Source organism: Gavia stellata, chromosome Z, assembly GCF_030936135.1.
Source record: "Gavia stellata isolate bGavSte3 chromosome Z, bGavSte3.hap2, whole genome shotgun sequence".
NCBI classification, from domain to species: Eukaryota; Metazoa; Chordata; class Aves; order Gaviiformes; family Gaviidae; genus Gavia; species Gavia stellata.
The window spans coordinates 61,658,660-61,671,923 of NC_082637.1; the positions used below are offsets into that span (position 1 = coordinate 61,658,660).

General features: G+C 36.4%; 1 protein-coding gene across 7 annotated transcripts in view; it reads left to right on the forward strand.

Moving 5' to 3' along the window:
• Positions 1–13,264, forward strand: part of PAM (peptidylglycine alpha-amidating monooxygenase) — a 79,432-nt gene that overhangs the window by 47,146 nt on the left and 19,022 nt on the right. For 4 of the 7 annotated variants that reach the window (XM_059834334.1, XM_059834335.1, XM_059834336.1 and 1 more), the window contains exons 14-15: positions 6,192–6,497; positions 11,612–11,741. In XM_059834334.1, coding sequence (XP_059690317.1) covers positions 6,192–6,497; positions 11,612–11,741 — 436 coding nt within the window. The remainder of the gene's footprint in view (positions 1–6,191; positions 6,498–11,611; positions 11,742–13,264) is intronic. The other 3 variants (XM_059834340.1, XM_059834338.1, XM_059834339.1) reach the window with 1 other exon arrangement.

Sequence of the window (13,264 nt, forward strand, 5' to 3'; positions counted from 1 at the left end):
GATGGAATAGAAATGTTAAGAGAAGTCTTTCTGTTCAGTTAAAACACTTGTTCAGGAGTGCTTGGAGGGGCATTCTTTGAATGAGGTTAAATATAAATATGTAGTGATGGTCCATTGATTGTATGAGGAGGTTTCTTTGTAAGAAAAATTAACATCATAATCCATACAAAATGGGGGCTGAATTTAGCACAACATTGTTGTTACAGTGCTGCAAACGCTTTGCTAGGTTGTAGCTGAAACTGTGAGTTGAGAAACTGAAATATCCATTCAGTGTTGCATATTTTGCTGTTTACTTGTGCATTTCTGTGAAAAGCTTGTTACAATAAAAATGTACCAAACAAGGCTTTTTGTATCTGGGATAGAAATTTCTGATTGATTTAAGTGAAAGGAGGTATAGCTCCTCCTCTGTCTGCCTCATCTCTCTTTTGTTTCCTTCTTAAAAAAAAGAGAAGGGACAGGGAAATGTGAAGGAAGGCCTACAATTCTGTAGTGGGATAGGTGTTGAAAGGAAGACGCAAGGAGAATCAGCAGGCAGGCAGGTCCTTGATTTTTCAGGTAGTGTATTTCTGTGATTGATAGTATTACTTGACAAACCTATGGCAGCAGAGTCAAACAACAAGACTTGATGTATTTTTATGCCAGCACATGTAGCCGTGAGTTACATTCCTTTCTAAAATAAATTTATCATAATTTACCTTTGCTAGTTTGTGTGTGGTTGTAAGAAAAGAGAAGAGTTCAATTTGGTAGGTGGTCAAAATTTCTTAGGTTGATGGAGAAAGGATGAGGCTTGAAACAGAAGACAAATTCACTTTCCAGTATTGATGTGGGATGCCTAGAATAAAGTGTTAGAGACATTTTTAGATTAAGGCTAGACATATGAGAAAATCTTTAGATGTTTTCAGGCTTGGGATGCATGTTTGATTATATGAGGTCTCTTAAATAGAGTACAAAAGTAAGAGAAAAGTGGCTGAATTAAACCTTGGAAGAAAATGCTACTGAAAGATATTAAGAGCAATTTTACAGTTAGAGAAGTATAATTAGGAAGATTCAAAATTGCAGAGGATTTGCTTGTTGTTTCAACACTGGAAGAACCTGCTCAAAGCTGTAAATAAACGATGATCCTTTGATTTGGTTAGAATAAGGTTATTCATAATCTTTACAAAAGCATCTTCAGCACAGTAAAGAACAGAACGTGAGATCTAAGCAAAAAAATTGCAATTGGTATAGGTTGCATACCTAAGCAGGAAAAAAAATACACAAGCATGGAAAGAAGACATTTTAAATTGAATGTTTCAGTCTTCACTGTTTGACACCTGGTTTATGTTCTCTGGTTCTTAAAATTACAGGGGGACTTCCCCTAGGTAGTTTCTGTAATATAAAAGTCTACTTATCAATGAAAAACTGCAAATACTGCTTATAATATCATTAACATGTCTGAAGAAATGGAAAGTGGTTATTGTATTAGTACAGGAAGAGCTCAGAGAAATGACGAAGTCATAGCACAAATCAAAACACACCAAAAATTGTTTTGTTATTATGGGCAAAATGTTTTCCTTTTTTATAATTTTCATGTCTTTTTTTGTTAAACTAAAGCATGATGAAGTTGAAATATTGAAGACAGCAGAACTACTCTTTAATAAACATAGTCTCGTATATGTCATTTTGTGAGAAGAAATGCATTTACAAGTATGTACTGCATGCAATAGAAATTTGAGGTGGAACTGGCATACTGTGTGCCTGAATTACAAATGTGTGTAATATATCTGAATGAGCACAGCAAAGTCTTATGTAGTAAAACCATTGTGTTTTTTGCTAGTCATTTAGCAGTAGCTGATAAACATATTTTATTGTAACAAAATAATTGGTGCTTGTCAGGAACTTGTTACTGGTCAGGAACTAAAGGAAAGAATAGGGCAGTTAGGAAACTGCAACCAGCTTGGGTTTTGAGTCTCAGGTTCTGATTTGGTGATGAAGAACACGCGTGTGTAACAAAATATAATCCTCAGAGAAGATTCTTTCATCTTCTTTCATACTTTCTCTTACTTTTAACACTGTCTTTCACAGTTACAAACTCCTTTAACCTAGTGATTTGGACTCTCAAAACAATTGTACATTAGAACATTTTGACAGTTGAAGTAAAAAAAAACTCAAGGAATTAAAAACAAAGTGCATTTACATAGTAGTAAAAGCCCTTCTTTGGGACATGCAGACATAGAGGAAAACAGCTAATGATTTTATTTTTTAACCTTTTCTTCCATCTTTTTTTTAGCTCTGTAAGCTGATTAGAAATGCCTTGAAAGCAAATACAGTTCCTGTTCTTCAAACATGTCAGTTTGGCTATGCTGTAAGTGCACATCACTTAGGGCACAATGATGGTGACCAAGAAGCTCTAGAGCAGCTTAACCCTTTTCACTTCCTCATATCTATGCCTCCTTCTCTCAGCCCCTCAAATCCCTTCAAAAACAAAAACAGCCTTACTTCATATTTTTTAATTCTCAGGAATCTTTCCAATGCTTTCATCAAAGCAACAGATTACATCAGTATTGTAGTACTTGCATGAAAAAGTAATAGCAGACTAGAAGCCATTTAGAAAGTTGTTTTGACCTATTATGTCAAACTGTGTCCAATGTCACTTCAAACAGGCAAACATTAGATTTTGTTCCCTTCTGCAATGTCTTCCCATGCCTTTTTCCTCTTCTTTTCTACCAACGTTATCTTATGTATGCTTGTTAGAACGAGCTTAGTAGCTTCATCTGGAAGCCGAAGAAGGCAAAGGAAATTAAACTTTTGATTCTGGTAACTGTTTATTTGGAAGGCACAGTCTTGAAGGTGATACTTGCAGCCAAATTTCCATATCTTCATCAGGAAGATAGTTCTTCAGCTGAAGCACATATTCATTAATATCACTGTTAACATATTATGTAGATATTACCCGAGATTTAAGATGAGGTGAAGTTGGAGTCCATATAATTTGGACCATGATTTCAGCACTTCTGAAAACGCAAAGCACTGATTATTTTTGCCAGATGAACACACTAAACAGAAGCACATCCTGATAAGACAGAAACATGCAGTCTCAGAGTACACTCCATTTTATTCAGAGATAATAAGGAAACCCAAAGTCAACTATGAAAACTTGTCTCTTACTACAATCATAATAGGACCGAGACATGAGTTTTGGTCAGTGGCACGTCCATCTTGGAGACAGCTGGCCAAGCTTCTAGCAGCTTTTCACAGAAGCCACCCCTGTAGGCCCCCACTACCAAAACCTTGCACACAAACCCAATACATTCCACTCCTTGGCTCTGGGAATCACATATTTAAGAATGATCATTAAAATCCACGTTCATCACACAATCTTCACAAACTTTACTCACAGCAACAAAAAGAATTCCCCACACCAAAATCAAAATAACATCATCACAACACCGAACAAAAGTAGACAATTTACACACAATCCACCCCTCGTCCTTTCACCACAGTTACAACAACAGAAATTCCCCACAATCATTCTGCTCTCTAACATTGTTCAGTCTATGTTTCGCGCGTTACCTATCCTTATCTCAAATTCCTCATGCCCCACGTTGGATACCAAAAAGGGCTATGGTGGGTTGACCCTGGCTGGATGCCAGGTGCCCACCAAAGCCACTCTATCACTCCCCTTCCTCAGTTGGACAGGGGACAGAAAATCTAACAAAAGAGTCGTGGGTCAAGATACGGATAGGAAGATCACTCACCGTTACCATCACGGGCAAAACAGACTTGACTTGGGGAAATTAGTTTAATTTATTACCAATCAAAATCACAGTAGGATAATGAGAAATGAAACTAAATCTTAAGGAAACACCTTCCCCCCACCCTTCCCTTCTTCTCGGGCTCAACTTCACTCCCAGTTCTCTCTACCTCCTGCCTCCCAGTGGCACAGGCGGACGGGGAATGGGAATTGTGGTCAGTTCATCACACATTTCTGCCGCTCCTTCCTCCTCACACTCTTCCCCTGCTCCAGCGTAGGGTCCCTCCCATGGGAGACAGTTCTCCATGAACTTCTCCAAAGTGGGCCCTTCCCATGGGCTGCAGTTCTTCACGAACTGCTCCAGCGTGAGTCCTTTCCACGGGGTGCAGTCCTTCAGGAACAGAATGCTCCAGCGTGGGTCCCCCACAGGGTCACAAGTCCTTCCAGAAAACCTGTCCAGTGTGGTCTCCTGTCCACAGGTCCTGTGAAGAGCCTCCTCAAGCGTGGGCTTCCCATGGGGTCACAGCCTCCTTCAGGTATCCACCTGCTTTGGCATGGGGTCCTCCATGGGCTGCAGGTGGATATCTGCTCCACCATGAACTCCATGGACTGCAGCAGGACAGCCTGCCTCACCATGGTCTGCACCACGGGCTGCAGGGGAATCTCTGCTCCAGTGCCTGGAGGACCTCCTCCCCCTCCTTCTTCACTGACCTTGGGGTCTGCAGAGTTGTTCTCAGGTGTTCTCCCTCCTCTCTTCTCCGGCTGCCATTGCGCAGTTGTTTTTTCCCTTTCTTAAATATGTTAGCACAGAGGCGCTACCACTGTTGCTGATGGGCTCAGCCTTGGCTAGCAGTGAGTCTGTCTTGGAGCTGGCTGGCATTGGCTCTGTCAGACATAGGGGAAGCTTCTAGCAGCTTCTCACAGAAGTCACCCCTGTAGCCCCCCACTACCAAAACCTTGCCATGCAAACCCAATACAGTAGCTTAACAATTTTCTCTCTTATCTAATTTGCTTTGTTCATTTCATTGAAATTGGCCCTGTTACTTCAGTAATTATTTTCTGACAGAAGATTTCATCTGGGATATTTCATTTCCAAGGGCAAGGAATGGAATCCTACTCAAAATCATTGAACTAGGACTGTTTGTAAACATGACAGATCCTCTTAGAGTCATTTCGAAAAGGCTTAATTTCCTCTGTCGTAGGCTGCAAGTGATGGTTTCTGGTTCTGGATGGGTTTTTTTGGTGAAAGCTTCATTATAGTTTTACTTTTCTTAAAATGTCTTAGATAGCCTGTCATAAAATAATACAAAATCTTAATTATGAGTGATTTGTACTTCAAATGAAATAGAAGTATACCTACCTGCATTAAATCTTAAAGCATATTTGATGTCTCTTTCCATTCAAATGGTGCAGTTGTATTTAACAGAACTGCTAATAGCTTCTGGCAGCCAAGGTATTTGGTTAATAAATTCTAACAAGTTGGGTACCTGCGGGTTAGCAGAGAATCCCAGGAGAGGGATATACTTGTCATCATGTCATCACTTCATTTAATTCGGCAAAAAGAATTGAACATTGACTTCATCAAAACCTGTTCAGGTGGTTTGAATATTTTTTGAACAAGGTTGTGGTTCTCGTATTTGCACACCTAGTTTTCAGTTGTTTGTTTGAGCTATTTCATTTACTGAAATGCTTGTTGGTGTCTAAGAAAGCTGTAGTCATAACTGCATTTCTAGCAAGCAGCTTGAGAAAATACCGTTCACTGCATTGCCAGATGATACTGTGACTAAGGGGTGTTACTATCTGGAGAAAGAGGAGGGACAGAACCCAGACTGAATTAATAAATGAAAATTTAGTGGATCACTCTGTTTTACTAGCGTGTCTTCTTTCTACAGTATGCTTTATGGAATCTGTTGCAAATGTGAAAGTTTGTTTTCTTACAGGCTAAGCTTCTTATGCAATGACAGATTTCAAAGAAATATATTTTGAAATGCATCATGACTGTGTTATTGTCTTTATAAGTGAACAAATTGATAAAACTATAGAATTTTTACATCTTTGTTTTATAAAAATAGAATAAGTCTACAGTAGCCTGGCAAATCCAGATAATTCCATCATAAATATACTTTTGCTGAAAACTGCACACATTTTTTTTCTTTTTTTTTCTTGTTTCCAAGAACATCTGTGCAGACATGATGATCTTTTGATCCCAGATTGTCATGTAAAAGTGGACATTTATATGTAAATTAAAGCTGATAAATATTTGACATTATCTTTTCATACCAGAGACTTGGTTCCTTCAATTCCCGAAGCTGAAACAGTTCCCTCTTATACTACTTTTGACAATGTCTGTTTGAATAACTTTGTTACATTATACTTCGCTGAAGCTTTCTAAAACTACGCGATCTGTTATAATTGTTTTTTCCCTCCTTCCCTCTTATTTTTTCTCTTTTCTGTACAGGTGATTTCTATTCACTCCTTTCCAGGCTGCTAGGAGAAAGGGAAGATGTTGTGTATGTGCATAAGCATAACCCTACAGAAAAGGCAAAATCAAATCTTGTAGCTGAGATTGCTAATGTAGTCCAAAAGAAGGATCATGCCAGAGAGATCACAAATCATGATGAGAGGGATAATACTATTCTTGTCAGAGACAGAATTCACAAATTTCACAGACTAGAGTCTACCTTGAGGCCACCAGAGAACAGTCATTTCTCTTTACAACAACCTAAACATGGTGAGGGAAGCTGGGAAAAAGAACATACAGGAGGTGGGTTAGGGATTAATTTTATACAATGAAATGCAATGTAAGAGCTGTGATCCACATTAGCAAAATCTGAAGGGAATATCAGTTGATGCTTGGGAGTATTTTACATGACAGTTTTCCTAATTATGGAAATGTTCTCCCACTATTTTAGAGGTATTTCAGTGGGTTCTTTCCCCCTCCATGTGTGAAGAAAAAATGTATACCAATGGCACAATACCAGTACTTTCTGGAACACAGAGTATTTTTGTACTCTCAAGACTTTTACTTAATGATTTGATATCAATTATGCTAAAGACAAGGTAAACACAGGATATAGTAGTCATGGGAAGTGAAGAATTTTCTTAATACAAGTAACTACTGTAAAATGGTCACCAGGATAACCAATGCATTTTATGAGTTTTCTGATTAACTTGGTTTGTCAGATACAAGATTTTGTAAAATGTATTGCTGTAATTCTATCAGATATTTTTTCTCTCATTCAAAACGAGTGGCAGTTAATCCTGAAAAATTCTTGAGAAGTAAAATTTTCTGCATATTTATTTCAAATTGGGCTTGGCTATCCAATTATTCTTGGACAGGCTGTTTTATTATACTAGGATTATAATTCATTCCCTTCAGGTTTCTATGACAGCAGAAACAATGGAAGTATTGTGTTTGTTTTACTTGCGTTTTGGTCTCTGTGATATTGATTGTGCTTAGTCTTACTTGCTAATGTGGAAAGCCAGATAACGCAGCATGTGACAAGTATCTCATGAAAGAAACTGGTGTGTTTGCATGAAAGCCATCTGTATGCGTAAGGTGTAGCAGCACATGCTTGCTTTTATGTTGCAACCAGCCAGCTTGATGTTTCCAAGTACTGTTGTACACAAATATACATCATTCATCATGCATTTGATTTTTATTTCAGTTCAAAATGTTAACATGTATTGTCCCTGCTTATGTGAGATTCTATTATAGTATTCAAATTTAGCAAAATTCTGCGTTTGTATTTAACAAAAAAGCAAAGATGAGGACTTTCCAACGTTATGTTGTGCTAGTCAGTTAAATGACAGCCTGTCAAGTTAATTGGCGTAGGGGCAAGAAACAGGTGGGATGCTAACCATGTGCTTGACATTAGTGTAAATCATAAGTAATTCCATAAATGACACTGGAATTAAATGCTTGGAAGAGCAGTGTGTGTAGCATTTCTACAAAATCAGTTTGTTCAGTTCAGACTAGTAGCATCTGGTGTGTAGAGGGGAAAAAAAGAAATTTTCTTTCCGTTTTAACTGATTCAGAGGAGGGAGTGTCAGTGAACTGAATAAATGGCTTAGTTGGCATACAATACGGCATGAATTCTAACTACAGAAAGCATTTGCTTGGCTACTTTAGTAGCTATATATTAATTTGGGGGGAATTTGTTGGTGGAGGACTAAGTAATAAATGAACTTTCAAATGGTGCGATTTTGAGTTACAGCAAAAAGGAAAACTGAAATGATCTTAATTAGCATTGATTTTTTCTTTTTAATGTTTGTGATACTTCCCACTACAGAAATTCTGAACTGGAGAAGCTGTCAGCGCCATCTTTTGCCAAAAGAACATTTATAGCAATAAAATCTTTAAGCACATGTTTAGTTTCTGGTTTGGTTAGTATTTATGTATTAGAAGAACAGAACCTTCCATAACAGAATTTTCCTCTTCAGAGGAAGAGGTGCAACATAAAGTGTTTTAACTTGTCTTGATTTAATAAAAAAATTTGCACCCTTCATAATATTCTTCACTATATTGAATTAAAAAAATTCTCAGTATTTCTTAGGACAAGACTCTGGTTGCTGTTAAATTCATTTCATTTAACTGTTTAAAAATTAAAATAGTTTAATATTTTTAGTATTGCAAATATTCCAATTTTAAACTTGTAACTGGTCTGAAATAGCAAGTGACAAATATGTTAAGTAAGCTTGTTATAAATGTTATAACTTTATACTACTGCTCTTCCTGCACTGTTGTTATCTTATTAGCCCGAGACTGGTCACTGATCAGTCAGGTTGTTCAACATCACTGCAAACAGTACAATTATACCTCCTAAATAAGGCAAATAGTGTAATTTTCCAATTTTTAAAAATCCTTTGTGCAGTGCTTACTTATATTTGTTAAGATTTAGATGAATACTCTGATGGCAGGGAGTAAATAAAACATGACTAAAATTTGTAAAGTTAAAGGCTAGCAAGAGCTTCCAGGGATTTCCGGACAGTAAATTGCAATTTTGCCAATAAATAAGGCTTTATTCTTGTACTTGTAGAGACATGAGAAGCTGATTTGCATGTTCTAGATCAATGTAATTCTTTATAGTTTTATTGATGGAAGGAATTACTCTAAATTACAAGGTAGAAGACCTGCTACTTAGTTTAGAAATCTCATTTACAACAAAACTAGTGGTTATTTTTTATTTTTTTTTAAAGTAATTTTAAATTATTTTAATGGGGAAAAGTAATTTTCTTTTACTTCGTGTGTAACTGTTCCATGGACCACTTAGTTTTGTAGGGAATTAATAATCAGTCTTAGACAAATGAAGTCCAAATTTAGTAAGTTTTTGTAAAAAGCTAGTTGCCTTAAAATAAACCTGTGTCAAAGGTCTTTCAGTATGAGCCTTTCAAAGGGAAAAGAAAAGATAACAATAATAAACCATTTTTGGAAAAGTGTGAGAAAATCTAAAAGTTGTGTAGAGGCTGGAGTTCTTGTGATTAAACTGCATTTCACTGTACATTCCTTTTATTATTTTGATCTATGAGAAATCTTCTAGTTCTTGAAGTGTAAGTATATACATTTTGTATTTTATTGTACATGCCTGTCAAGAGACTGAATTTTACAGAGGCCAAAATTTAGGCTTTCTATGTTTAGCCTTTTAATTTTTCTGGCTTTTTTGGAAAAGTCTCAGAGGCCAAGTGGCACTTTAACATTAAACGTACACAAGTTTTCTGCAAGTTAACTTAAACTGATATGGGATGAGCAAGTGAGGAAGCAGACACTGGATTTCCATCCTTTTCTTCCTTTCAAAATGCAATGTCTGTGAATATACCTGGTAATTCACCTATTGTAACCGACTAAACTGTTCAGAAGTATGGATAGGTATCATTTTTTCTTAGTGGCTTTTCTTTTAGCTTTGAACATTTGTTCAGCTAAAATTGCTACAGAGTAGATTTTCTTGTTTTAGGATTACTGTCTTGGATTCACTGCAGTTGCTGATTGCCTTAGATTTGTCCTAGGTTTGTGTTAGCGTAGAGTTTTTCTGTCACCTACTCTAGCTATGGTATCTAAAACCACAAAGGTGAAATATCTCCTAGCCTGTGGTAGGTTTTCAGCACTGGTTTTATCTTTCCCCTGTGTAGATTGTAGAAAATGGTTTTCCCTCTACCCCATCCTTGCTGTTACTCCTCAGACTACATCCCTTCCAAGTGAAATGGAAGTGAGAGGTATGCTTATCAGAACCAGCTGGGTTGCATAGGTGACCTGAAGATTTGGAGCGTTGTTTCCCTTTCCATTTTTCTTTTCATTAGAAGATCACTTCCAGCTGAACCCTCTCAAACTTCTTGGGTGCTATGTGTTAAGGTCTGTGGTCTGCCTTGTTTCAAAGCACTGATGCCCTGCCACACTTCATGAATGAGGATGTATTTCACCTGGCTAGATGGTACCCCAGTGATCAGTTTTTAGGATCACAGCAAAACACAGAAACTCTGGGTGAACTGAAAGTTGCAAAGTACAGCATGATGCTATGAAACACATTGAATACTAGTGAAACAGCTCCAGTTTCACAAAACTGCAAAGAAATTGCTTTCTATTCACCTTAAGTTTGGCTATACGTACCTACATACAAAGTCTGCATGTTAGAAATACCTGAATTATGCTGACCAAATTAATTTCTGAAAGGAGGGAGAGATGGATTTCATGACATGTAGAAGGAGTTTTAGGATTTGGGGTTTTTTTCTTTTATCAGAATTAGTGACATTTTTCTTGCCATTACATTTTCTATTTTGGGGAATATTGTTCACTTGTTTCTTAATACTGTCAGAGCAGCCCAGACCAACCTCTTCCAAATAGCATTTAAACAGTCTATTTGTGAGACATTAATCCTTGCAGCCAACAGTCTGCAACTTTTCCAAATTTTGAACTGTTCATGCCTTTAATCAGGGTAAGTCTATTTTTACATAAAACAGATTTTTCTATTTATATTTTTGTATTTTTAATTTTAATCTTTAAGTTGGAACTAGATTTGTCTACCTTAATTGAGGAGTTTTACGATTTAAGACAAACACAAGAAGTATCTGATTTTTTAGTAGTGGTTCACTTGCTAAATCCTGTGTTGTTGATTTAGTGTGAAAATCAGATTTGTGTTACTCAAAAACTATCCAGTATCTATTCTTAAAGACAGTGTGTTATGGCGTAAACAATGGCAGATATTCTACCCTTCTTCATCTCTTTCATCAGATTTAGACATCTATTTCCTATTCATGCCTATAATATTTGGATTAGAATTTGAACATTATCCAGAACTAATGCATATGTTGGCTGTAAGAAATGTCATAGGCAAACTTCACAGAATTACTGTTTTATTTAGTTTTCGTTGCTGATTTTCTTCCTTCTCTGTATTTTTTTTCTTAGTGTTAAAAGCTTTTTTGAAAAAAAGTCATGAATCAACCACTTCTGATATGTAGTTGGTTTAGTGACTCATAGTCTTTGTTATGCATTTTTTAATAAAACACTGAATATAATATTTAAATTTGCCTGCTGATTTTGGATAGTAGTTGTATATTTCTGTAATCTTTCAATGTAGAAAGTATTCACAGATCTCCTAAAACTTCTGGAGGCTGTATACCCATATCCTTATAAGATGGAGAAAAGAATGGATTCAAAAGCAGTTTTGAAGTTTCTGTCATCCTATATGTAGCAGGATGCCAGTGCTTGTGCATGCTTTACTATAATAAAACTATGCTTGGAATTAAATTGCAATGCTTTAATGGAAATACTGCATGTAAGAAAATGTCCATATAATTCCCCACAGTCTATACCAAAAGCCAGTTAACCATGTTTTTTTTATAAATATGCTACATGAATATCTGTCCTTTGTTTGGTTTTTTGGTCAGATTTCCACATAGAAGAAGCTGTGGAGTGGCCTGGGTTAGACCTCAAACTAGGTCAAGTTTCTGGGTTGGCTCTGGACCCTGAAAATAACCTTGTTATCTTCCACAGAGGTGATCATGTTTGGGATGAAAAGTAAGTAGATACTCTGCCGAATGGCATGTTAGAAGGTCAAATTGGTGTGTGCTATTTGTATATCTTCTCAAGAAAAGTAAAGACAGATTGCACTTCCTTTTCCATTTAAAATTCAGTTCTTTGGCTGAAAGTGCCTTCGGGAGACTCAGAATGGAAGTGGTGACTGACAGTTTCAAGATGATGGAGCTACTCGATCTTTAGACAGTGAGAATGTGTCTCCAGAGAAAAAGAACATAGTACATTAGGTCCTTAAACTGTGTAATCATGTTAGTATGGTATTCACTGAGATTAATTATCCCTGCTTCTCCGTGTTTTTTAGCAGGACTAATTAGCCTGGGAGAATGATTTTTAGTATGGTATACTACTATTAGGACCTGGGTTTAAGACATGCAAAGCTAGCTGCAGTGTATCTTCATTCTTTTTTTGTCTTTATGTCCACTGAACAAAATCGGATTGTTACAAAACACTGTCTCAAAATAGGCTTTGTTCTACTCATTTGATAAAATTTACTACATTTAGTGTGACTCAAAACAAAAAAAAAGTCTGAACTTTATAATGGCCATTTTTCTAGTGTTTGTAAAGTAATATACTCAAAGGTATATTATTTTAAGAACAGAACATTCCAAATAAAGTATAGTGTCCTTATATCATTGAACTTTAAAATAATATTAAATTGTAACAGAACACTGGGAGGGAATAGTATTAGCCTGTAACAGCATATTCTGTAGTACCCTTTTTAAATGTGCTTTTTTAATCTTCTTTCTAACTGTCTGTTCTCCATATATTTAACTGTAAGACTAAACACTAGGGTTTTTTTCAACTCTCAATGAATTCATTTTAAGATAACATAGTTTCTGAAAATTAGAGGGGGCAGCTTTCTCCGCCTTATAATATCAAATTATGCTTAGAATACTGTTATGGAGGAAAGTAAGTTCTTTGTTTTTTTAAATAACATAATGCAGCAGATAAGGCAATCATTTATGTCTCGTGCATTATATCAGTGATCTCTCCAGCTCAAGTGTATATAAATATAGACTATAAAATTTGAAAGGATGATGCATGCTGCAACTTGTATTACTCAGGCTTCAAGTAAAAGCTGATACTGTTTTTTTTCATACTGCTGCACATGAACCTAAGTGCTGTTCTTTGTGTCATTGAAGAAGGAATTGAAAAGAATACTTGAAAATAGTCTGGAAGTTGTATTCATTTCTTACTTCTGAAAAGTGTATTTTTGAGTGTCTGGCAACTGAGGTATATCCACAACTGAGAGCTCAAAACTGGAGTTTGAGACCAAGCAGTATTTGGAGACCCTACAGCTGTTAAACAAAACAAAAAAACATTAACATTCCTTAAAATAGCAAGTGAGCATAATGAATCTACCATGTCAAAAACAGATTGAATTTCAACTTTCTTACGGTATGGGTGCAGAAGAAGATCAGATCTGTGGTCTGGAGTCTGGAAATCCACGTACCTACCAGCTGTGCTGGGTAACACTACAAGATCACTTAATGCAGCCCTGTCCT